Below are 26404 nucleotides of genomic sequence, written 5' to 3'. Positions count from 1 at the left end.
AAGTAGGGGGGCGGGATTTTGCGTTGTAGCCAATCCACGCAGAGGGCCGAGTCGCAGGGGCCAGGCGGTCGTGTGCGGGAGGGGGCTGTCTTCCGGTCCGGTCTCGCTGGTCGTTAGGTTTGTTGAAGGACATCGGCTTCGGAGTCTGTGCTTTAGGCTAAGGTGGGTGAGGAAGCCCCCTCGGCTGCGCTAACCGGTGACTTGGCTTTGTAGGGCCGACGGGAATCTGGCCGTTTTTCCTGCCCCGGAACAGCGCGAGGTTTACTTTCTGCGGGGAGGGGACGGTGGGAAATGGGAAAGGCCCTGGTGGAAAATGAGGGTCGGGGCCCCAGGCGCGTCTAGGAAGCCTCAGCGCAAGCTCCCCCAGCCTCGCACGGTTCGCGAAGAGCCGTTTGTTCCATTTTCCAGTGTGGGCTGAGGGTGAGACCCGTCGAGAGAGGAGCTCCCCAAGGTCATCCAGCGATACAGTGTTGGGAGAGAATTCTGACGTTTGAGCCCACCTTTGGCTGAATCTATGTGTCTGGCCTGTGTGGCCGTAGCAATTTGTTTTCTCTTGAGCTGTGATCAGGAAACTAGGTCTCCTTTAACTGCGCGGTAGCCTTTGTCAAAGCCAGAGTAGACGTGGAGTGGCCCTTGCTACTCTCCAGGCCTGGGCGCGACAAACGGATTAGATTTTAGTTTATATTCCAGCGGTTCTGCAACCTATGGATCGCGACCCCTTTTACAAACCTCTGTCTCCGAAAGTATTTACATTACAATTCGTAGCCATAGCAAAATTACAGTTGTGAAGGAACAACGGAAATAATTTTATAGTGGGGGTTGGGATCCACCACAACAGGGGAAATTGTGTTAAAGGGTCGCAGCATTAGGAAGGTTGAGAACCATTGCTGTATTCAGTCAATGGAAGGGCTTCCACAAGAAGCTGTTGCTTGCGGTCCCTGGGTGCCTTTGAGCGGTCTCTCCTTTTACGTAGACCTGGTGATCTCACCACTACAGATGATGACTGTAAGACAGGAAACTAGCTGTACCCAAGAACCAGATAGGAAGCAAGGGCAACATCACGTCAAGGCTTTAATAAAATGCCCATTTCACGAACATAATCGTGGAGAGACTGGTTCTATTTAATAGTACTTGTTGGATTATTTAGAAACAGAAGCAAAACTTGTCAGTTTAAGCTTTCTAACAGGCTGCTGTTTAACAATATTACATTTTTAAAAATATTAAACCACAGGTTCACAAGTATTAGTCTTACATGATTTTTTTCCACTATTGTATGGCTCAAAACTTGCATATGACATCAAGGAGAGCAATTTTTAGTTTATTCCAATTGCCGGGTGTGAATGGCTAATGCTTTTAGACCCAACACTGGCAGGCAGGTCTCTGAGTTCAAGGCCATCTGAGGCTACATGTTGAGACACTTGTCTTTGAAAAAAATGAAATAAAAATCCCATAATGGGCATTGTTGGCCAGACTTGGTGGCACATGCTTTTAATCCTAGCGCTCAGGGAGGCAGAGGCAGTCGGATCACTGAGTTCAAGGTTAGCCTGGCCGCAGAGGGAATTCAGAACAACCAAGGCTACTCAGAGAAACTCTGTCTCAAAAATAAACAAAATTGGATGTGTGTAGGGGGTGGCATTGTTAACAAAGGCTTCTCTTCGTTGCCCCAAACAATACAGTTTATTGGAAGGTACAGATCTATGTGTTTTAAGTCTTAATATGACCATTGTTAACCAAAGGTGGTTGGCCCCACACCTTTGTTCCCAGCAAGGTAGGAAGATCTCTAAGTTCAAGGCCAGCTGGGTCTACAGAGTGAGTTCCAGGACAGCCACGGCTACACAGAGAAACCCTTTCTCGAAAATAATAATAATAATACTATTGTTTATCTCATCAGCAACATCGCTATTCTTCTATCTAAGCTTCTGGTGTGTCCTTCAAGACCCCAGTTTCCATACCATTCTTTTACTTCAGTCAGAATTAGTTGTCTTTGGACTATATCATCCTTACTCCAGTATCCTGTAGCATGAAACTTAAAAGCACCTTAATATTGACCAATTATGCACCACTTCCTCCTAAAGGTAATAAATAGATTATCAGTTAATGAGTTGGAAGGTTAATGGATAGACAAAGTTAAGACTTAGTTTTCTAAAAGGTTTCTCAAGAGAACCTTCTTCATGAAAAATACATCATGAAGTGAATGTGCTTTGGTAGGTTAAGTAAAGGGAAACTTGACATCCTATGCAGGTTTTGTTGTTGGTTTTTAGTGGTGATTTTCCTGCTTTGGCTAGAGTGACCAAGGTGTGTGAAGTTTAGATTTCCTTCATTGTTCCAGTAACCATTCTGAAAGTGTTCAAAATAAAGATCTCAAATTTTGTTGTGAAATCTTTGAGCATGAATGCTTCTGAAGACTTTGAATGGTAAACAGGGATGCTAGTTTCCATAGCAACAGAACCCTCACTGTTTTCTCCTACTTCCATTTCATCTAGAACCAGCCAGTTCACCAGTCTTGCCTGGACCTCCACCAGCTAGTCCAAGTTGCTATTGAGTCTGTGGCTTGGTTGTGGTAGACAGGCAGTCAGACACACAAAACTTTGAATAGTTTTGAATTCTGCTGTGACTTCCTGAATTTGTATCTGCTGGTTCTTTTAATTTAGCAAACAATGTAATTTTACTGTTATTTTTCATCCTTCTCTCTCACTGTCCCCACCATCAACCTTACCCCACTCCTTAGTGTTCCCTGCTTCCAGCCAAATAGTCAGAATTAGTTCTACTTTTGTGACTTAACATAGGCATACACATACATCTATAGATATATATTTAAATCTCTGGTTTGTGTACCAAGAGAAAAGAATGGGTATTCTGTGTCCGGTTTGTTTCATTTAACGCAATGGGCTGCTGTTGTATCCATTCTCCTGCTTGTATCATAATTTCATTTTTCTTTATGGCTGAATTAAATTCCACTGTATACATGTACCACATATTCTTTGTCTGCTCATCTGTTGATAGGCATCTAAGCTGTGTCAGTTTTTTACCTATTGTGAATAGTCTTATCAGTAAACATTGATATGCAAGTATCTTTGTGGTATGCTGGCTTAGTCTTTCAAGTATATCCCCTGAGTGGAATAGCTGGTTCTGTTTTTAGTTGTTTGAGAATCCGCCATACTGACTTTCATAGTGGCTACACAAGTTCACATTCCTATCAGCAGTATGTAAGGATCCTCTTTCCCCACATCTCACCAGTGTGTGTTCACTTTTTTTTTTTTTTTAATGCAATTTCTTACGTAAAAGAAATAGGTGGAACTCTGGGAGGTCGAGACCAGGCTGGTCTACAGAGTGAGTCCAGAACAGCCAAGGCAACACAGAGAAACCCTGTCTTGGAAGAAACAAAATAGATCCTAGGTAGGTAGGTAGATAAGTAGATAGGGCGAGCCAGGCAGTGGTGGTCCACACCTTTGATCCCAGCATTCAGAGGCAGAGACAGGTGGATCTCTGTGTGTGTGTGTGTGTGTGTGTGTGTGAGAGAGAGAGAGAGAGAGAGAGAGAGAGAGAGAGTTAAAATTACTTAGAGGCCTTATAAGACAGATTACTGGTTTCTATTTCAGTGTCTGTGGTAGGGACCTGAGTATCTGCATTTTTAACAAATTTCCATTGGCCTCATGCTGCTGTTCTAGGAACCAGACTTTGAGAACCGTTGATAAGCCCTTAACACCCAGAAGCAGAGTTGATTTTTAACATTTAACATTACTTGGGGCCTTCTTTCATGGTGGTATACAGATCACATAGTTTTCTTCAATAGCATTTGTTTTTTATTAGTCCCATGGATTTCTGTGAAGAGTGTTCAGTGATTATTCACGAACCATATAGTTCTGCCTTGTGATAATTTCAGTAAAGTTGAATTCTTGAAGAAATCAATCAGCTATCTAGAAGGGTATATTCATGATATAACTTAATAGACAGTCTAAATATATGTTATTGTTCCAGCTTAAACCATACAATGTTAAGTCCAGTTACTTGTAGCTTATCTGTGTTGGTGTGATAATTAAATATTGGTTTGTTGTTAGGTTTTGTTTTGTTGCGATACTGGGTCTCCTCTTTTACCTAGCTGGCCTAGAACTTCCCATGAAGAGCAGGCTGGCCTGAAACTCACAGAATTCAGCCTGCCTCAGCCTCCTAAGGCAGGGATTAAAGGCTTGTGCCACATGGGTCTGATGTCATTTCTTTCTAATGTTGGCTCTCGTTTTGTTTCCCTTTCCAAAGACAAGTAAAGTAATTGCCAGTTTCCTTCCAGGAGTTTTTGGCTCCATTGTTTACACTCAGTTCCTCTGTTTGGGTAGTAGGTTCCAGCTTCGGAGACCACTGCTGCCTGGTATCAATATCATTAGTAAATGATCTGTCTTCCTTGGAAGCCCTTAAGTGATTAATAGGAAGAAAACCTGTGAGAATATGTGTTACTTTGTGTGTGTTTGAGGGGGAGGGTTTAGAGACAGGGTTTCTCTGTGTAGCCCTGGCTGTCCTGGACTTGCTTTGTAGACCAGGCTGGCCTCAAACTCACAGAGCTCTGCCTGCCTCTGCCTCCCCAAGTGCTGGGATTACAGGCAGGCATATGCTGGCAAGCCAGGCTTTTCAACTGGTCTTAAGTGTTTCTTGTTTTCTCCTACTTCCAATATCCATCCCATTTGTGGGCCTCTGAAAGACTCTACCCAGCAGAGTATCAAAGCTGATGGTGAGACTCATAACCAAACCTTGGGCAGAGTGCAGGGAATCATATGAAAGAAGGGGGAGTTAGTAAGACCTGGAGAGGACAGGAGCTCCACAAGGACTAAATATATCTGGGCACAGGTGTCTTTTCTGAGACTGAATCGCCAACCAAGGACTATATATGGATATAATTTAGAACTCCTGCTCAGAGATAGCCTATGGCAGCTCGGTATCCAAGTGGATTTCCCCAGTAAGGGGAACAGGGGCTCTCTCTGACATGAACTCAGTGGCTGGCTCTTTGACCCCCCCACCCCACACACACACCTGAGGGAGGAGCAGCCTTGCTAGGCCACAGAGGAGGACATTATAGCCAGTCTTGAAGAGACCTGATAAGCTAGGGTCAGATGGAAAGGGAGGAGGACCTCACCTTTCAGCAGACTTAGAGAGGGGCAGGGAGGAGATGAGGGAGGGTGGGATTGGGAGGGAATGAAGGAGCGGGCTACAGCTGGGATACAAAGTAAATAAACTGTAATTAACATAAAAAATAAAAAATAAATTTAAAAATTAATTTCAAAAAAAAGTTTAAGTGATTGTTTACAATATGGATAGAGCCACAAATGAAAACATTAAGCTGTCCTGAGTCAGCGACCGAGTTAACAACTCTTTGTCTTCCTATGTTGAGTGCTTGACCATTATGGAGTTTTTAGGTGAAGGGCCTACTAACAGTCCTTATTAGCTAGGCTTTTCCTACTGGCTCTGCTAGTGCAATGGCAACTGAACCACAGATAACAGGTTTTGGGGGCTGGAGAGATGGCTCAGAGGTTAAGAGCAATGGCTGCTCTTCTAGAGGTCCTGAGTTCAATTCCTAGCAACCACATGGTGGCTCATAACCATCTATAATGAAATTACATGCCCTCTTGTGTATAGGCATACATGCAGACAGAATACTATATAAATAAATATTTTTTAAAAGAAAAAAGATGACAGGTTTTGAAACTGAACTATTTTTCTTATAAATTGTACCCAAAGCCAGGTGGAGGCAGAGGCAGGCTGATCTCTGTGAGTTCAAGGCCAGCCTGGTCTATAAAGCACATCCAGGACAGCCAGGACTCTGTTCGAGATAGAGAAACCTGTCTTGAAAAACCAAAAAATAGCCAGGTGCTGTAGTGCACACCTGTAATCCCAGCACTCTGGGATGTAGAGGCAGGCAGATTTCTGTGAGTTCAACACCAGCCTGGTCTACAAACTGAGTCCAGGACAGCCCAGGCTACACAGAGAAACCCTGCCTAAATAAATAAATAAATAAATAAAGATTGCATTCAAATCAATTTATCGTGTTTGTTGTTGTGTTTTTTAGCTTGAAGTCATGGCTGGTCCAGAAAATGATGCCCAATTCCAGTTCACTGGTATTAAAAAGTATTTCAACTCTTACACTCTCACAGGTAGAATGAATGTAAGTATTAATTATATTTTTAAGCAGTTATATCTTAGAATAATAGAGATATGACAGCTTTCATTTACGTCTTTCTTTTTTTCTCAGTGTGTGCTGGCCACATATGGAGGCATTGCTTTGTTGGTCTTATACTTCAAGTTAAGGCCTAAAAAAACTCCAGCTGTGAAAGCAACATAGATGGTAAGGAATTACCATTAAAATTTTTTTAACTTAGTTATTTGTTAAGTTTTTTTTTTTTTTTTTTTTTTTTCCTCTCCTTATAAACTGTTGGCACTCTGAAATTACTTGCCTGAAAGCACTGGGTATAATGTTCACAGGTAAGCCCAGCAGTGAGGGGGCAGAGGCAGGAGGATCACAGATTCAAGAACAGCTTATACTACATAGCTGGACTTGGTTTCAGAACAATTCAGAGAGCAAGAACAAGGAACTGGGTGTGGTGTCTTATACCTGTAAGCCCCGCAACACGGGGGAGGGTGAAGCAGAAGGATCACTGTGAAAAGAAAACCCCAAAAAAAGGTATTACAGCAGTGGTTTTGAGCTGTCTGTGTTAATTTCAGGCTTGAGAGCTTTCCCAAATGATTATGGGACACCTAGCTTTGTAAGAGGGGTGTGTCTTTTACTTCAGCCAGTGTAGACTATTTTTTGCTAAATTGGCGTGTTAAAGAAAAATTGTCTCGAGTTTTGTTGAAGTCCTTTTGTTTTATTATCATTTGTATTTTTCTTAACACCATTTTTGGGAGCATATGTCCTTGTACACTCCCGAGTCAGGACGCTGATGTGGAAGTATGTGGACAACTTTAAGGAGGTGCTTCTCTTTCCACCTTGTTGAGGCAGGGTCTTCATTTCTGCTTTCTATTCCATTGTGCATTCCCAGCCTAGCTGGCATGCACATTTGCAAGCCAGTTGTCCTGTCTCTGCCTCCCATCTCTACAGAAGAGTGCTGGAAGTACAAATGTGCCACTGCGTCTGTTTTTTTGTTTGTTTGTTTGTTTGTTTGTTTTTTTGTTAGTTTAACATAAATTCTTGGGATCAAACTCAGTTCTTCATTTCTCCCCAGCCCAACTAGAAGCTTATGTAATTTAGTTTGGGTTGGGTCTTATTTGTTTATAGCCCAAACTGGCCTCAAAAGAGTGTGGCAGTTCCTCTTTCTCAACCTGCTGGGTTTTGGGATTACAGACATGTGCTACCATGCCTAGGGTTGGAGTGGGGATTAACTAGAGATTGCTCAGTGGTTAAGATCAAGTCCTGTAAGAACAGAGGACCCAAGTTCAGATCCCAGCACCCATGCCAAGAGGCTCACAACTGTCTAACTCCAGTACCAGGTAATCTTAACACCCTTTTCTGGACTCTCACACATAACACACATAATTAAAAATAAAAAAAGCTTTTAAAAGGAAAATAGGGGGCTGAAGAGATGGCTAAGTGGTTAAGAGCATTGTCTACTCTTCCAAGGGACCTGGGTTCAATTCCCAGCACCCATGTGGCAGCTCACAACTGTCTGTAACACCAATTCCAAGGGATCTGATACTTCACACTAATGTACGTTAAAAAAAAAAAAAAGGAATTACAAGCCGAACTTGAACTCAGGGCCTTAGCAGATGCTGGACTATCTGCCTCAGAGTTACAACCCCAACCGTAACCAACCTTTAGTATATAAAGTTGTAAATCTTTGTTAGGAAATTGCTAGCTTTACATTTTCATAGAATACTGGATTCTCTCCCTGAATAAACCCTTTTGTATTTTCTTATGGTCCCCCTCATGCCCTTTTATTTATACAGAAGTCAGTAAATATGGTGTTAGCAGCAAGTGTGCAGAAATGCAGAAGGCTAGAGAGCTCTGATGCCTTTTTCACTTATTTTTGTTCTGCTTTTAAAGCTTTTCCTATCTTAAATGCATTTAACTTTGGAGACTGTGAGGTCCAGTGCATGCCTTGCTCCTGGTACACACTACTTTACCCAAATTTCTACATAGTTACTCTAAACTTTGGAAGGGTGGTAATAGCCCCATAAAAATTGGATCTTGAAAACTAAGTAGCTGGCATGTATGTTATCTATTTATGCTATTTTAAAATGTTACTTTGCAACTAGAAAGATAGTTGGGAGGTTGAGAGCACCTGTTGCTAGACCAGGATTCAATCTCCAGCACATGTTGATTCACAATCATCCATAACTCTAGTTCTAGGGGAACTGATACCCTCTTCTGATGTCCATAGGTACCAAGCACATAAGTGGTAGGCACACACTCACACATAAACCTAACAGATTTTTTACTTTGTATACAACACTTTTTTTCCCCAGATTTTGTTTTTAAGACTATACTGATTTGTTGGCAGTTTCAACAATTACTTAAGTTGTTAAAGCTGGAACATTGTATCAACCTGAAGGATGTGTGTGTGCTGTGTGCATGCCCTGACTCTTGAGAATCTAGTGAATTTACATTTTATTTTGGGGATTTTTGGTAATTACTGACTGTCAGAGTGGAACACATTTGTGTCAGACTGTTTTTGCTTTGTTTATAGGATTTTGAAATGTCTGATCTCATCTGTTAAGTCCCATGCCTGAAGAAGCTGATGTCAACTCATCATGTAATACTCAATTTGTACAATAAATTATGAACCTGGAAAAGCTGGTTGTCTTTATTTACAAGATATCAAAAATATAAAACTGTACAAAATGCAACAAAGGCAAAAACTGGCAGTAACTTGGTCTATATCTTTTAGTTCTCCAAAGCAAGGCTCAGTACTGGAGGTAAGCAACTGAAATGTCTGACTGACTTCAAGTGTGCTAGGTCAGATGTAGCCATGTTAGCTGGAGTAGAGTAGGATCTAAATCTCGTCACCTGGTTCGTAGAGCATCTGATTGCACTGAAAACTTACAAGGTAGGAATTGAGATGTTGGTGGATGGTTGGTACATCCAGGTCTTAGGAACTGTAGTCCCTACCCAGTTACATACATCCCGCTAGTCACGGAAAAAGGAAAGCATGTTAGTGGGATGGTTAACACAAGTGCCTGAGTGCCGTACAGTAACTTCATTTTACAGCAGACACACACATGCTCATAGAAGTCTTCAGCTACTCAAAATGGTAGTATATTTCTTATTTGAATCTTGAAGCAGAATGAATTGTTTGAATCAAATTGATTTCCTTTCTAAACATAATAAATTAAAATAGCATTTGAACAGAAAAATGCATAGTTTCCACACAATCCAAAGCACCATAAATGTCCCTCCATGAACATAATACCTCTTATTCAACTAACGGAAATTAGTTAAATGTGGTTGCTATAGAAACGTGGAACTGTCCTGTTCAGATTTTCCAAGCAGCATACTTCCAGATCCATGTAGACAAAAACATTCTTTGTAGCTTAAATACTAATCACTGAGGTATTTGCTTTTAGTCTCCCTTTTCCAAACAGTAGCTTCCAAAAGGTCTCTAATACCGTTGGTTTATTGCGGACTGTAAGCTCCTGCAGCTAGAACCAAGTTTCTTCGAGTAAAATGTAGATGTACAACTGGTGTTGATTTGGTCATATATGTACCCAATAATAACTCCTGGGAATTTTCAGGTAGATTTATATGCCCAGTGGCTGTAGTAAAGTCATCAGTCTCTAAATCTTCAAATGCTTTGATGGCATCCCATAACCGGACTGTATTATCCATTGAACCTAAAAGAAAGCCAAAGAAAACTGTTAGTGTGTATCTGTCACAACCAGCGTGGTATTTTCCTTTGTATACTTTGTGTTTACTGTGGGTTTTCTATTTTTTGTTTTTTATTTTTTATGAAAAGTAAACCTTTACCCCAAAGCCATTAAAATAATTTACCTGAAGCCAGAATTTCACCATCTCTACTAAACCTAAGTGAACACACTGTATCAGTGTGGCCTTTTAATTCTCCAACCATCAAGCCATGTCCAATATCCCAAAGAAGTACTCTGCCATCTGTTGCTCCCGTAGCCAGGAATCTCCCATTGGGAGAAAATGTCAAGGAATGAATTGGTCCCTAGAAAAGATCAGTCGGGTTTAGTATCTCTGATACCGCCAACAAAGAATTGTAATTTAGTATCATAAATATTATCTTTAAAGTGTTTATGCTACTGGTTATATATTTTGACTTTAAAAGCATCTGTGTGCTGGAATAAAATAAAAAAGTGTAAAATACCTTGTGTCCAGTGAAGATCCTTACACAGTTACCATTGAGGACATCCCAGAGCCGCACAGTTCTGTCTGCAGAGCCCGTAGCAACATAGTTCGAATTTGGATGAAATCTAGTGCAATTCACATCAGCTAGATGGCCAGCAAATATCCTTAAAGGCTGATAGTGATCTGTAGCCCAAAGCCTTTTATAAGTTCATGGAAATTAAGAAATAATAGTAATTAATTGAAGTAGCAAAATTTAACCCAAAATATAGGTATATCCAGGTGAAATTCAATTCCAAACGGTTCCTCCTTGTCACCTACCTGAAGGAAAGATAATAGATTGGAACTAACATTTTCTGTTTTGAGATAATGTCTCACGTAGCCCAAACTGTCTTTGAATTTATTGTCCTGTCTCCACATCCCAGAGTGCTGTTAGGTTTGGGTTTGTTTTATTTTATTTGAGCAGGGTCTCATTATGCAGCCTTAGCTGTCCTGGAATTCACTATGTAGATTAGGCTGGCCTTGAAGACATGTACCATCCTGCCCTGTTCCAGAATGCTGGGATTATAGACATGTAAATTCTCTTTAGTTTTTTCAATACAGGATTTTTCTGTGTGTAGCCCTAACTATCCTGGAACTAGTTTTGTAGACCAGGCTGGCCTCAAATTTACAGAGATCTACCTGCCTCTGCCTCCCAAATATTGAGATTAAAGGCATACAACTTTATTTTATGGGCATTGATGCTTTGCCTATATACATGTCTATGTAAGGGTGTCAGATACCCAAGAACTGGAGTTACCAACAGTTGTGAGTTGCTATGCAGGTGCCAGGAAATGAACCTGGGTCCTCTGGAAGAGCAGCCAGCACTCTTTTAACGATTGAGCCATCTCTCTAGCCTGCATGTAAATTCTTAATTCTTTGTATACCCACCTTCCTTCCCACTCCTAATGCACAGAAAACCATCTTCCTGTAGTTTGGACAACGACATAGTTTCCAGCAAGAATTACGTCAGTGGGGACTTTAACAGGAGACATAAAGGTACCAGCGGTAATGGAAAAACAAGACATGTCTGAGGTGTGGGGAATGTGTTATATTAAAGCAGGGCTACTGGTGTAGACATGGGAGGCAGAGTAATACTCTCACATTCATTTTTCAAACTACAGCTATGACTACTTATCTTCTCAAAAAGTTAATCCTGTGAATAGTATGAAAATGAGATTTGCTAGACTTGGTATTCCCATAAGAAACAGTTATACTGAGTGAATAACCCTATTAGATCAGTGTTCTTACCGAGCTACTCGGTCATGGCCTCCTGACACAAAATAATACCCATACGGAGAAAACTGTGTGTCCCACACTGGATAGTTGTGTCCTTTATATCCCACCAAGCAAGTAAACGTCTGAAGGCTCCAGAGTCTAACAGTTCCATCCTCTGAAGAGGAGAGCAGATAGTTCCTGAGGAAAAAAGGTGATGTTTGACTCCCAGAACAACCGGTTACCTCTCATTCTCATTTTCGCACTTGAGCAAATGACACACACTTCTGTCTTTGTGTATGCACACACATGCACAGGAGTGCACAGAGTGCTGAGGACTGAACGCAGGGCCTTACACATGGCAGGCAGGCATTCTACCACTGAGCTATACATCCTTAGCCCCCTCATCTGTATGTGTGGTATGCAGTATATATGGGCACATTCAGGTGTCTTCTTTGATCAATCTCCTAGGGCTTGTCAGCTTTGTCTGAGATCCCAGCTCCACAGTACTGGGATGACACGAGGGCTGCCATGCCAGTCCAGCATTTGTGTGGGTTATGGGGAGCCAAACTCTAGTCTCCAGACTTGCATGACAAGCAGTTTACCCACTCAGATAGCTCATCCCCACCTCTTTATTTATTCTTAGAATTCACAGTAGATACCAAGAGCTAAAAGTATTAAACTAATGTTAAAATGAAATATTGTCATACTATATCCTGAACACCTACTGTATGTATATATATATATATATATAAATATATATACATATATATATATAATAATGATGGAGACTATGGAGGGGCTCGTGTAATCTCAGATCTGGGAGATTGAGGCAGGAGGCTTGCTGCAAATTCAAGGCTAGTCTGGGCTACAGTGGGAGACCCTGTTTCAAAACAACAACAAACTAATATTAATTATAGTAATGACTATCAAGACAGTCTAGAAATGAGGTGTACCAGTTTGGGATATGTTATTTCCCATCCACATGGGTTATATTTAAAAAAGGAAAAAGAAGTGGGGTATAGCTCAGTAGTAGAGTGGGTATCTAGCATGTGCTTGAGGCCCTACATTCAGTCAGGACACTCCTCACATGCAGAATGCAAATGTTCTACCTTTTCAGGGATAAATACAAAAGCCAACAGTTTTCACTGAAATCAGACGTTCTCTCCAAGCAAAATGTACCATTTGGCTAAATCCTATTAAAAACTTTTTTTTAATTCTCAAGATCTTAAAAACTCAATGAAAACTACTATCTAAGCAGAATACAGATGATAGTATGGGTGAAAATACCCTCTCCCAGCCATTTTTGCAAAAAGAAATGAAACTCAAGAAACACCTCAATACATATGGTGCTATTATTTCAAAATATGGTCTGGCCATGATGCCCAGCTGACCTTGAACCACAATTCAAAACACCCTAGTGTCCAGAATATTAGTATTACTGTCTAAGGATTGAAGGCACTTACCACAACACCCAGCTTTATTCATTATTTCCATTACAGAAAGCTAATGCTTCAGTTGATAGCTATTAATGCCATTAGTATAATTTCTCTTAAAATTTATGAAGTACCAATCCAAGAACAATCAAGAACCCAAGCAGTTCAATCTCCATCAGAGGGTTATTCAAAGATACAGCTAAACCTTGAAACCAGTGAGCCTTGAATGTGTACCTTGATTCTGTAAATGCAGTGTATACTTAGTTGCTATTTTATATTCCAGTACCCCAAAATAAATTAGCAAATGGTAAGATGCCAAAAGATACTTAACTACGGGCAACCATGATGTTTTCCTAAAAAGTGTCTAGACATTTGCATTTTATTTACAGCAGTTTACTTTTAAATCTCAATACTGTTTATCAGTATTTAATTTTGTTTGTATTTTACCTATCCGGACTGAAGCTGGCTCCATAGACAGGCCCACTGTGACCATACAAAATCTTCAACTCACTTGCAGTTTTCTCATCCATGATTCTTTCTAAGACATCATCTGATTCTTTGTCTATAAGACTAAGATCTAAAAAGGTCCAGAAATATTATTTTAGGTGCATTCATTGTATGGCAATTCATCATAGTTCAGAACTAAGATTTCAACATTTTTCCCTATGTACCAACACTATGCTAAAGCTGAAGTCAGTGATACATCCCCTTGTCCATAAGAAAACGAGTCTTCAGTTAATCTGCTACACCACACAGTTATTCACTATGAAAACCAGTTCTGATTCTTTAGTCTGCCTAACATGCTGTTTCGTAAAAATGAAGCTGTAAAAATTCAAAAACAATTTTAATGTATGTTTTAGGAAAAATAACTAACAGAAAGCTTTTAAAATCCTGACCTTATTAGAGGTTTGGGTTATTTGTTTTGCCTTTGTTTTTGTTTTGATTAATTTTATGTGTATCAATGTTTTACCTGCATGGACGTGAATGTACCACATGTATGGGTTGGGTGATGACTGGAACTAGAGTGATGACTGGTTATGAGCTACTATGGTGGTGGGAATCTAACCCAGGTCCTCTGCAACAACATGCAGTGCTTTCAACTGAGTCATCATCATCCATCCAGCCCCTTGGTTTGATTTTTGAGACAGGGTCTTCACTATATAGCTTAGGCTACTTTGAACTTACAGTGATCCTTCTGCCTCAGCCCTTGTATGAATGTGAATTTGAGCATGCATGCCAGCATACACATGTAGATGTCAGAGAATAACTTGTAGAGCCAGTTCTCTTCAATCATGTGGGTTGTGGACATTGAACTCAGGTTATCAGGTCTGGTAGTATTTGCCTTTAGCTGCTGAGTTACCCTGCCAGCCCTCACTAAAGTTCCCTTAAAATGTACAGGCAAATGATCACCAGATATTAAGGTTTTAACTTTAAAGAGTTGTCTGCCCTAATCCTTCATTTTGCACATGAGAGAACTGAGAGCCAATGGAAAAATCACTGCCATCCCAAAGGCACTTTCACTATTGAAAATATTATTTTGCTTTGGTATTTTTTTGTTTTGAGACACTTTGTCTAAGCTTACAGGCTGGCCTTGATTCGCTCTGTAATCCAGGCAGACCTTGAACTCACTCTCCTTTTAAAAAATATTTAATGTATGTGTATATGTGGATGCATACATGCCTAGCACATGTAGGGAGGTCAGAAGACAACTTTTGGGAGGCAGTTCTCTCCCACATGTGGCTTCCAGAAATAGAACTCAGGTTGTCAGGGTTGGCAGCAAGGGCCTTATCCTGCTAAGCCACCTCACCTGCCCAGTCCTTGAATTCTCAATTCTCCTCTCTCCTCTTCCTCCTAAAATGTTTGTAATCATGGGCCTATACCACCAGTTACAGCTGAGAATGTTACCCTTGAATTCAAGTGAAAGCAGTTAGGCAAGGATCACAATTTCCTGTCTACATTCTATAAAATTAAAGTGGTATAGACTAATTTCAAGTTTATAGCAAAAGGTCCTCTCAGTTACCTGATGCTTGTTTGACACTACGAAGCTTTTTAGGTGTCACAGACCACACTCTGACAGTTGAATCTGCAAAACCTCCAGCAATCAGACTAGAATCATCAGTGACATCCACTGCAGTGAGGCCCTGAGAGTAAAATAAATAAATAAATAAATAAAATAGAATTAATAATGGGTATTTTTCCCATATGGAAGATCATTTGACAACTATGAACACATGTACATATGAGTGAAGTCAAATACAAACCTGTATATATAACTATTCACTTACATACACACATATATATGTAATAACAATTAAGATCATAATGTGGGGACACAGGAGGAGCTGAGAAGGAGCAGCAGGAGTAATGTACATGCAGTTCTCATGTTTGAAGTCCCCCCCAAAAAAGTAGAGCCAAAATAAGATTATCTGACTTCCATTCTCAAATAAGACACATACATGAAGAACATGTGATCAACTTGCTTTTTTTCCCCTCTCTATTTAGAATGCATAATAAAAGTAAAGATTAATCATTTTTGTATGTTACTAAATACATCTTCACTGGTCTAGTATAAGAAGTCAACATAGACATGTAGAATTAACTAAAATGCCAACTTTACATTATTAATACTTAAACCAAGTTCAAGACATGAACCAGATGAGCACCCTCAAAGGTTAGAAGAACAGAGCTGCAATCAATCAAGGGTCAAGTATAAGCAAGACTCTCACTCTTGCAAGATGCTAAAAGGCTTTTACAATCAGATGTCTACCTATCCTGACCAGTGTCATTTCTCTCTCTCTCTTGCTTTCTTTGGCTTGGTTTTTTGAGGCAGTCTCACTATTTTGTACCTCTGGCTGTCCTGGAACTTGCTATGTACACTTGCTACCCTCAAACTCTCAGAGAGCCCCTCTGCCTCCGCCCAAATTGCTGGAACTAAAGGCATACACCACCACCATACTGGCTTTCCTTTGTTTTTACATTAAATAATGCCAAGAATTTAAATAATAAAATTCCATCTTAGTTTCTTTTCCCCAGTAGTAAATCACCATTTTTTTTTTTATCTGACTCTTCTGGAAGAAACGCCTAATTATTTTACTAACCTGGTAAGCATTAAGGAATGTATAAAAGCATATAGAGGGTAAACAGTCTGGCCCAAGGCGCACTCGTTTGGTAGTTTCTTTCATATTCATTATTTTGTCCAGTTTGTCTGAATCTTTCAACTCAGGAAGAGGGATTCTATAAGAGAAAACAGACTAAGAATCACTCTTTGAATATTAATAAACTTCAACCTTCTGTAACACAGCTTTCACCACTATTTTAAGTTTCTTCCCCACCTGTTTTGAGGTGGGGCATTGGGATCTTGTTTTTTGCTTTTAGATCCCACACTATCCTTTTTAGGCTTCTTCTTTTTAGGTTTTCCTTCTTCATTTTCTCCTTCTTCATCCTCATCATCCAAAGGAACCTCAATTTCTGGTTCTTTTAATAAACCAAAAAATACCTACAAGTCAAAAGTATGAACATTTTTAAAATTAACTTTTGTTCAATGTGTTTGGTTAAATAATTTCTCTTTTCAGGCTCTCTAACAGCTATAAATGACCACATAATGGAATTGTAGCCAACAAATATACACAGAAGTACATTGCATATTGTTTTAATTAAAAATAAAAAAGCAAACAAACAAACCCACCTGTTGTCCTGGCTTTTGTCTTGGCAAACCTTTTGTTGTGCCTCCTATTCCTCCCTGGATTCAGCTGCAATACTATAGCAGCCATTTGTGAGTGTGCACACACACACATTGACCACATTCTAAAGACTGTGGGCCAGGAACTAGAAGCCAAGGAGTACAGAGAGCACTTTGGAACTATTATGCCAGTCCCAGAAGAAAAACAAAAACCCTTGCTTGTCTCAGCCTCTGTAGTTAGGGCTCTATTACATGCAACCATTCCCAAATCCTCAAATACACCAGTAATCCTTAAACAACACATTTTACGTGCGGCGTAAGATTATTCCCAAGGCAGCTGTAGAAGAGCGTATGGATAATATAATGGAAATCCTACAATTTCCGTCTCATTACATTGTCGCAGGTTTGCTCCCGTACCTTTGATTTGTTTGCTTCTCGCTTAGCCTCTCCTGCCAAGCTTCCCACCATCGCATCTATCTGCTGCTTACTTCGAGGCATCCCATCGAAGATGTCAATGTAGAGGTGCTCCTGCACTATGTTCCATATCTGATTGTTCTGCTTCTCCTGAAGGTGCCGCTTCAAGAGTTGGTACGAGTCACGGGAAATGCGAAGAACAAATTTACTTGTTCGAAAGTCCAGCATGGTTTCATTCCCTTTCATGTGTTCCTTTTTGGTAAGACTAGATAATACTCGTAGGTCGTCCTGGTAATAACATTCCTGATCTCCATGGAACCTGTTTCAGTGATTTTAAAAAGTCATTGTTCAATGTGTCATTAAGGTAATCTGCTTCTTCCTCATACATTTATAAACCATCCCAGACTAACCTGTAATTAATATATAAGTATTTATTTATAAAATATGATAATGTAACTATATAAATAGCCCTGACCTAGGCTGCAGGATCAACAGTAATACAGTTCAAAATGATTATAATGCAGTTTCTAAAATCACCCCTAAAATGGTTAATTTCTCTAATGAAATGTATCATAAATATTTCAAGAGAAAGTTCTGAAATAAAGTAGAGTGAATGAAACATTTGAGTGGAACATACGACCCACCACTAGTATGTATTTCTTTTGAAAACCATCTTTGACCTATGGTGGTTCGTGCCTTTAATCCCAGCACTCTGGAGGCATAGGCAGGCAAATGTCTGAGTTTGAGGCCAGCCTGGTCTACAGAGTGAGTTCCAGGAACAGCTAGAGCTGTGCAGACAGAGCTACATGGAGAAACCCTGTCTCAAAAAATAAATAAATAAAAACAACTCTGGTAATAAATAAAAATATCCTTGTTTTACTGAATTTTGTGCTTTCTCAAAACCCCACTCTTTAAAACTTTTTATTAAAAATCATTTCAAACATAGTAGAAAATAGTGTGCCTTAGTGTACTTATCAGCCTCACAGATAATCAGTACATAAACTCTCATAAGCCTATACATTTTAATTACTTCCTATGTTAAGACTTACTAAATATCAGTACTTTAATATTGATAAACTAAAGAATATTGGTACTGAACAATGAGCACTTTCATATTTTCACTATTACCAAAGCAATTAAATAAAGCCTTCAGCCTTGGTTATAACTTACAGTTTAAGTATACTTTTATTTTTACAAGTCTTGGTTTGTTTTGTTGTCACTTGGGCATGGGGTCCAAGCAGACTGCCTGTAATGGGAACAGAGAACCTTATGATAGCCCATCTTCCTACATGGGAAGATAGCTATCCTGCGAGACTTGAAAGAGCAAGACTGATGGCAGTACTGCAAAAGAATTTAGCTTGCAGTGTAGAAATTTTATCAGCTGGGGTTGGGGGGAGATGAGCTAGTCCACTTTCTGTGCCTTCAACTGGGAATCCAAGTGTAATAAATGAATATAATAGCTTTGTAAGAGTTCTCCTGTTCCCCTATCACCATCATTTTTACCTGACAAGTCCTGGCTTCAAGCTCTATTGCTTGTACTGAAGAGCTCCCCTTCAGTCAATTCAACACTGCATCCTTGACATCTGTAACTCAGCACCTTTCAGGATTTCTTCCTATTTCCCTAGTTTCCTTTTCTATATCTTACACTTGGCTGTTAAATGTTGGAGCTCCTCAAGCCAATGTATGGCTCTAGTTCCCCTCTCAGCTTTTATGAGGAGGACAGGGGTTACATTATAGAAGGACAGAGTGACTACTGGCCATCCAGTATTGGAGGTATTGGGTGTTTGTTGTTCTTTTGGTTTTGATGCAGGCTTCCCTTGTGTAGCCCTGGCTGTCCTGGAACTCGCTCTGTAGATCAGGCTGGCCCCGAACTCAAGAAATCCACCTGCCTCTGCCTCCCAAGTGCCAGAATTAAAGGTATATGCCACCACGCTGGGCACAGTTATTGGTTCTTAGTGGGTTGTTAAGTTAGTCGAAAGCCCATCTGAATTGTAACTAAAGGTTAGTCCCCCTACTTGACACACCATGTCCTCTTCTAGGGATCTCTGTCTGAAAGTCACTCTTATCCAGAGGACAGACCAGAAATCTGGATTATCAATATTTCATCTACATATCCAATTATCAATTGTCGAATTAATTTACTTTTCACCTTCACCAGCAGATTCTTGTTTCTCGACAGAGATGCTACTAACAAACTGGCAGGACAATTCTCTGCTAAGTAGGACTATCTATACATCCCATAATAATATTATCATTAATTCCTCCTCCCCTATCAGTTATGACAAACAAAAATGCCCTGAAATATTTGTAAATGATTTAAGGGACGGAGGTTTATCACCTCCATTAAGAACCACTTAATAACCCTAATCAATCAACAGTCCTTCCCCCACCATCTGTTTGCTTCTTTGTATAAAGGCTGTTTAAGATGAATACTCAGACTATGGTGGGGTGGACCATGCCTATAATCCTAACACTGAAACCAGCAACATATCTCAGCAATGTTGAGGCCAGCCTGGTCTACACAGTAAATTCCTGGTCAGGAAGGGCAATGTAGTAAGATCCTGTCTTATTAAAAGAACAACAAAAAACAAAATTAATGAAATGATCCCCTAATGATATCGATAGCAGAGATGCCTCACTGTCTCCAAATGCTCATTTTTCCTTTCTTCCTCCATAACAAAGCACCTGACACTGGGTGGTGGTGCTGTATGCCTTTAATCCCAGCACTTAGGAGGCAGAGGCAGGTGGATCTCTTGTGAGTTTGAGGCCAGCCTGGCCTACAAAACAAGTCCAGAACAGCTACACAGACAAATCCTGCCTCAAAATAAATAAATAAACAAATAAATATAAATAAATAAATAAAATGAAAGGAAAGAAAGACCGTCCAAACCAAACAAACAAACAAATCAAACTTAGCCGGGACGGACGCCTAAGAAAAGACCATATTTCTTACGTTAGTAGCTACGAATGGTCACTGACTAATGTTAGAAAAGAACTGTGTGCGTCTTCCAGTAATGTGTGCCCTCCTTGCTGAGTAGACTGCTTTCCAATAGAGGATCATCTTATGCCACGTAGTGGCAGCTACATGACAAGGACAGTAAACTGAGGAAGGCCATTTTCCTGATGCTCAAGGATTCACCTATCAGCCCTAAACGTCCTACTTTAATGAGAAAAGCAAACTTTCATTGTATTTGAGCCTCTGCTGTTTGGGCTGTCAGTCATTTTCAGTCCAGTCTAATACTAACATTGTTTTCCATTGCTCTTAAAATAAAGTTTTATTTACATCACTGGGTTTTCAGTGACTCTCAATCAAATCTAGTCACATCCAATAGAGATCCCTATTATTCCTATGACAAAGATCCCGAACACAGTCTAGGAATCTGCCTGTCATTCCCAGTTGAATGTCATACGACCCCCAACCCCATACCACACCTCCACACCATTCCCCGCCTCAGCTTCTATGAGCCTGTAACTACCATGATCCCGTCCCCTACCAGAACTTCCAGATATGCTCTTCTCTTCATCTGGCTAATTCCTAGAACTTCTTCAGACCTCATTTCAAGTCTGGCTTCCTCTAGGTCATCCTCCCATGTTAGGTTCACACTGCCCCAGGGCCCTCTCCTTCACAAAGTACCTTTTGATTTACAGTCTTACATTGTGTGGTTACAGATGTGTGTGTATACATACATATATAGATAAATAAAATATGTTAAGATTCACATACTTCTCAAAGAATGATTTTGCTTCATTTTCATGTTGATTATAAACTAGCTCCAAGTACATGTGTACAAACAGAGGATAAAAGAGTTGGGATAATTCTGCTCGATGGCAGTCCAGAGAACATTCAATGAAGTGTTTCAGTCCACTGTAGTACTCTTCATACATTGTAGGGTCTCCTTGCTGGTTGTAGGCCGACAAGACAGCACTGACATCTGGCTGGTCTTCCACAGCTACACTTCCAACTGTTTAAAAAATGAATGACAACTTTTAAGAAAATGATATAAAACGCACCAAGTAGATGTGGTTTTGCTAAGGCCCAGAGGATAGCTATTTCTCAAGATTGTTTCTTTCCTCACAACTTCTCCAATACAATCATATATATATATATTTTTTTTTAATTTCATATTACATTTGTTATTTTCTGTATGTGTGTGACTGTGTATGAGGATAGAAGGCAGAAAAGCCACAGTATTCATGTGGAGATCAGAGGACAAATTATATTAGTCAGTTCTCTCCTTCCCTAATGAAGGTTTCAGGGACCCATGTCAGTTCGTCAGGCTTGGTGGCAAGCACCTTTACCTGTTACCGCCATCTACTAGCCCTCAATCACAAAACCTTTAATGGGCATTGTCATGTTTTTCAGTAACCCAAGCCAAAAGCCCTTCAGTTTGACTAGATCTTAAATTTTCAAATCAATAACAAGAACAGTCAAGTTTTCCTGGAACTGTCTTATTTTAAAGACAAAATGTACATGCAGGATTGGGAATGTGCTAAGTGACTAAGACTTATCTAGCATGTACAATGCCCTGGGTTCAACACCCTACACTACCAAATAAATAAATAAATGTATGTGCAAAGCTAACTATTATGTTATTAGGCTCAGTGAAAATGGCATACACCACATCTAAGTACTCTGTATATCACTCTTATAAAAGAGATCTAATCCTATGATATCTTTATATTCAAACACCAATCACCTCATATAAAATATCAGCATTTCAAGGAAAAAGGGGAACATCTGTTATGGCTCTGGAGTATAGAAGACTACAGCTCAATCATTATGCTTAAAACTATTTCTATAATGAATCATTTCAAGGTAGAAAGCCTGAGTTTGTATAGATTTGTAATATAGCAATACAAAACAATAATGCTTTTTCAATCAAATCAGAGTTTGGATGTTAGAAATTTTGGTAAACTACAATTACAGTGTTATTCTCTTTTTTTTTGTGTGTGTGTGTGTATGTGTGTGTGTGTGTGTGTTTAATGGGTTTAATGGTTATACACTCTTTGCCGCAAAAATTATAATTAAACTTATAATTTTGTAGTCATTCTCATGATCTCTTTTCCTTCTTGGTTTCTCGGGTATGATCTAAAAATTAAGTCATTTCTTGACAAATGAGAGCTATTAGAAAATAATATAACAATATGATTTGTGTTACAATATACCCACAAAATTTAGCATACAGAAAAGACCCTCCTTCACAGTCACATTTTCCACTCATTTTTACTTATCACTCCCTTCCCCCATAACTATACTTAGCAAAGGTTGGCTTTGATCTCACAGTAATTCTCCTGCTTCAGCATCCCAAGTGCTGGCCCTATATACCTGACACGTTGCTATCTATGGACTGCAATGTTCAAACTCTCTGTCTGGCAATGCTTTCCCAGGGACAGACAAACTTGTCTAGAACCAAACTGAATAATTCAATTCAATACTTAATGGTCTCATTTGAGAACTTACACTAAGTATGACTACAGTTTTTAAGTTTGGGGTGCAAGTTTCAGGTAGCTGGGTCTCTCCTTCCACCATGTGAATTTTGTGGACCCAACTCACGTGGTCAGGCATGGCAGCAAGCACCTTCACCTGATACTGGAAGAGTGTGCTTTTCTGTACGGATTTTGTGACAACAGTGTCTGGGAGAAAGGTGGCGACGAGTTGTCAGGACTGAATCAGGAACAGTCCTGGGCACATTACATCTGAGTCTCACGATAACTTACTTAATTGAAAAGGGAAAAAAATGCCTTTAACTGACATCACACAAGGAAAAGCAACAGAGACAAAAAGGTCTGCCCCACACCTACCCGTGGAGTCAGAGTTTTCAAAGGCAGGGTTTTAGAAGCCTATGGCAGATTTCCAGACTCCACCCCTACAGAGTTTAAGCCTGAAGTGATGCTCAGGAATTTGCATCCTCCAAAATACTTAACACCTGTGGTTCTTAGCTCACATTCTGAGAAATACTAACATCACTCTGGATGTATGGTCCAAAGCAAGTCTTCCGGCTTTGCTCAAAATGTCTCAAAAGGAGAGAGGAGAACTATGGAACTGTGAAAAATCAAGATATAGAAAGTACTTGCAGTACAAAAGTAGTAAGGGAAACGTAACAGTACTATATTAGTGTTCATGCGAATCTATCCAAGGCTCCTAAGTCCAAATAAGAGTAAAAAAAAAAAAAAAAAAAAAAAACCGAACCCCGAAAGTCCTCCACTTCTGTCAATCCCCAGTTCCCGCACCTCCCTCAGCTCTGCTCAGCCGCTGGCTGGAACTGACAGCTCAGAAGAGGGTTTCACTGCGCAGCCGGCGCAGTAGAGAAAGGGGCGGGCATGTGGCCCTAGAGGCGGGCCCAGGAAATTCAAAACAAGCCCGCAGAGGTGCAGGCCCGCCAGCCCTTGCCTTCCCGGCTAGCTCCCCTTCGTGCCGGCGCGCCTTACCCGGGACCCCGCGACTCACCCTTTCCTGGAGCCGCAGGACCTGAGGCTGAACCTGAGAACACTGAGGTCACCGAAGCGCCGGCCCCCGGAGGGTCGGGAGCCGCAGCGCCGGGGACTGAAGCGGTGACCCGGCTGAGAAGCGCGCTCGCCGCCTCCGCGCCGGCCCCGTCCAACTCTCCCTGAGCTCCGGAGCCCGCCACAGTCTCCTCCAGCAGCCGGGCCTCACGGCGCAGTGCCTCTTCGGCCTCGCGGAGGTTGCTCTGCCGCAGGAACTGCAGCACAGCCAGAAGAGTCTGTCGGTCGTGGGGAGCGCCGGCCTCCGCGGGAGCGGCGGGCACCGGGGCCGCCCCCGCCGGGGCAGCGGCGGAGACAGCCACCACAGGCTTAGGGGTCCCGCCGTCCCCGCCGGCCGTCGCCGTCGCCGCCACATTCCCGCCGCCGCCGTTGGGACCGTTGTTTGGCGTGCCACCGCTACCCTCGCCTGCGCCGTCGCCAGCCTGCGGAGGTAGCAGCGTCGGCGGTCCCTCAGGCTCTAGCTTGACCGCCACCTCCGTCTGCTCCTCCGCCAGCGCCGCCATCTTGCGGCTGAGCCACCTCGCGCCGTCAAGCGTGACTGCGTTTTCGCCACATGGAGGGCGGGGTGGAGCGTTTCACGACAGCTGGGGCAGGCCGTTTACGGCAAGAGGCGGAGCTAGCGAGGAGAAAAGGCATGAGCAAGAGCTATTTTCAAAACCGAGTGAAAGGCAGGCAGGAAGTGGGAGTTGGTTACCGTCTCTATTACATTTGCCTGATAATTACCGTTTATTGCAGGCAGGCTACATTGAGACATTAAGATAGACGTTTTACAGTATACGAGTTCTTTTAATTCAACAATTTTAAAAGGTGCTAATCCCTGGAGTCTTTACAGGCGGCTTAACGAAAACCCAAAGAGTTTAAATACAGTGCTAAAATCACACACGAAGAAAGAACGAAGATTCAAGTCTAGGTATTTAATTCAAAAGCACATGCCATTATTAGGAGTCTTCTGAGTTTCTGGTAAGATTTTTCTAATACTGTGAGCTGAGCCGTGGCTAATTTTCATTTAAGTTTTAATTCCCGTAAAAAATCCAGCTTTGTGAACTTTACAGTATATGCTATATTGTAATAAAAAGCCTTTAAATTGGATTTATTTTTTAAAAATAAATTTAAGCCGAAGGCAGGGACATAATGACTGCTACCTAGATCAGCCAGGGCTACACAAGGAGACCTTGTCTCAAACAACAACAAAATCAATTATAAATTTAAAGAGTGAGAAAGTTTTTAAATGTCTGTTCATTCCTTGTTATCAAATAAACCATTTATCTCTTTAAAAACTTTTTTTTTTTAAAGAAAAGATTGTTTAGCCTGTGATGGTAGCACACACCTGCAATTCCAGCACTCAGGAGGCAGAGGCAGACGGATCTCTTATGAGTTCAAGGCCAGCCTTGTCTACAAAGAGAGTCCAAAACAGCCAAGGCAACACAGAGAAACCCTGTCTCAAAAAACCAGAGAGAGAGAAAGAAAAAGACAGGGTGTTATGCACCCAGATTGGCCGTGAACTTGCTGTGTAATGAAGGACAACTTTGAATTTCTGGTCCTCCTGCCTTCACCTTCTAAGTGCTGGGATCACAAGTGTGTGCCCTCACATACAAAGCTACAAAGTTTTCATATAGAAGTTTTTGTGGCTGAAATGTTTATGCTGTGTACTAATTATTAATTCTCACCATTCTGTTGTTCTTTAGGGCGGAACTGGGAACTGAACCTCGCCCCACCTCTTGAATACTAGGCATGTGCTCTACCGCTGAGCTACTGTAGCAGCCCTTAATTGGAAAGAGATCAGAAGAGGGTGTATGACTCACAGTATGGCCACCCTTGTCCTCTCTATGGGGTCTCAGAAATTCCAGAGTATCTAGTTGTTACTTTCGCTGAGGTGAATGACTTTCCCTGTTCCACCAAAAGAAAGAAACTCACTGAGTGCCCAGGAGACCCACTTTTATTTTCTTGTTTCTGTCTTCTTCCTTTCTGACCCCTTCTCTCAGAGTCCTCCTCCTTCTGAGAGTCTGCTGTAAGTCTGGGTCTTTACGGGGAACCCATTCCTTCTCTGGATGTCACTCTTTCATTCTGACATTTTTTTCTGTAGAGCTTAATGTTTAGTAAGCACAGCTACAAATATTCCTTTTTCCTGTTCCCTCTTTTAAAATCTCTTCCTATGAATGTGTCAATGGATAGTATTGTCTTTGAGGTCAGCTTGCTGTTTACACTTGCTTAGAGTGTACCAGGCTTTTTTTTATTCCTTCTACCTGATTTTTTTCAGTGAAGTAATACATTTTTATCGTAGGTCTATATTGCTCCACTTATTGAGTTTATAGTCTTCAACCATTGAATTTTATAGTATTTTGATTTGTTTCTTTATTTTTATTTTTCCTGTCTTCTACAACCCAACCAAATGATTTTATTCTCTGTGGATATTTGACAGTGTGTGGAGATATTTTTGAAAATGCTTTTGGCATCGAGCATGTAGAATTCAGAAATGCTGTTAGACATACTAAAATGCACAGGACACAGTTCCTCAAAAACATTTTTTCCATAGCTTATAATTATCCAACTCAAAATGTTAGTGTTGCCAAGGTAGCAAGACCCGGATGAACAGTTTTGGTTTGTGTGGGTTTTCTGTCTGTTTGTTTGACAGACTCTCACTGTGTAGCCCAAGCTAGGCTGTGACTTACCATCTTCTACCTCAGCCTTACTGGTGCTTAGAATTATCACAGATAGCCAACATGAACATCTCTTTAAGGCTATGGGTTTGGGGCCTTCTGCCACCACTTGCGGCCCACCCTCATTTGGAGCCTCTATGATGTGCAAGTATGTAGTGGAGAGATGGGAGAGAAAGAG

General features: G+C 40.9%; 2 protein-coding genes across 4 annotated transcripts; one reads left to right on the top strand and one right to left on the bottom strand.

The window, feature by feature from the left end:
• Positions 1 to 6: 6 nt before the first annotated feature.
• On the top strand, positions 7 to 8772 carry Atp5mk (ATP synthase membrane subunit k). Its single transcript, XM_021650601.2, has 4 exons — positions 7 to 162; positions 6053 to 6148; positions 6236 to 6328; positions 8667 to 8772. Exons 2-3 carry the CDS (start codon positions 6062 to 6064, stop codon positions 6323 to 6325), a joined length of 177 nt encoding a protein of 58 aa, XP_021506276.1. The 5' UTR covers positions 7 to 162; positions 6053 to 6061; the 3' UTR covers positions 6326 to 6328; positions 8667 to 8772.
• Positions 8757 to 24206, bottom strand: Taf5 (TATA-box binding protein associated factor 5). 3 transcript variants are annotated; one of them, XR_009594153.1, is made up of 12 exons: positions 23514 to 24204; positions 20790 to 21027; positions 17069 to 17384; positions 16305 to 16468; positions 16071 to 16206; positions 14993 to 15113; positions 13420 to 13549; positions 11573 to 11737; positions 10305 to 10482; positions 9968 to 10145; positions 8987 to 9810; positions 8757 to 8955 (listed from the first exon to the last, which is right to left on the bottom strand). XR_009594153.1 is itself a non-coding variant. In XM_021650581.2 (11 exons), exons 1-11 carry the CDS (start codon positions 24070 to 24072, stop codon positions 9593 to 9595), a joined length of 2403 nt encoding a protein of 800 aa, XP_021506256.1. In that variant the 5' UTR covers positions 24073 to 24204; the 3' UTR covers positions 8757 to 9592. The 3 variants fall into 3 exon arrangements, 2 of the variants coding, with proteins under 2 accessions (XP_021506256.1, XP_021506265.1); XM_021650581.2 differs by having other exon boundaries at positions 8757 to 9810; XM_021650590.2 differs by lacking the exon at positions 11573 to 11737 and having other exon boundaries at positions 8757 to 9810; positions 23514 to 24206.
• Positions 24207 to 26404: the final 2198 nt, after the last annotated feature.

Source organism: Meriones unguiculatus, chromosome 1, assembly GCF_030254825.1.
Source record: "Meriones unguiculatus strain TT.TT164.6M chromosome 1, Bangor_MerUng_6.1, whole genome shotgun sequence".
In the NCBI taxonomy this organism is placed as follows: Eukaryota; Metazoa; Chordata; class Mammalia; order Rodentia; family Muridae; genus Meriones; species Meriones unguiculatus.
Note: the sequence above shows the minus strand (reverse complement) of the source record. Positions and strands in the feature narration are given on the sequence as shown.

Coding starts and splice junctions, on each gene's coding strand:
- Atp5mk (XM_021650601.2), top strand. CDS start 6,062: ATGGCTGGTCCAGAAAATGATGCCCAATTCCAGTTCACTGGTATTAAA. Junction 6,149..6,235: donor CTCTCACAGGTAGAATGAAT/GTAAGTATTAAT, acceptor TTTTTTTCTCAG/TGTGTGCTGGCCACATATGG.
- Taf5 (XM_021650581.2), bottom strand. CDS start 24,072: ATGGCGGCGCTGGCGGAGGAGCAGACGGAGGTGGCGGTCAAGCTAGAG. Junction 16,207..16,304: donor AATGCCCCACCTCAAAACAG/GTGGGGAAGAAA, acceptor TTTCTCTTATAG/AATCCCTCTTCCTGAGTTGA. Junction 15,114..16,070: donor CATTCCTTAATGCTTACCAG/GTTAGTAAAATA, acceptor TTTTACTCTCAG/GGCCTCACTGCAGTGGATGT.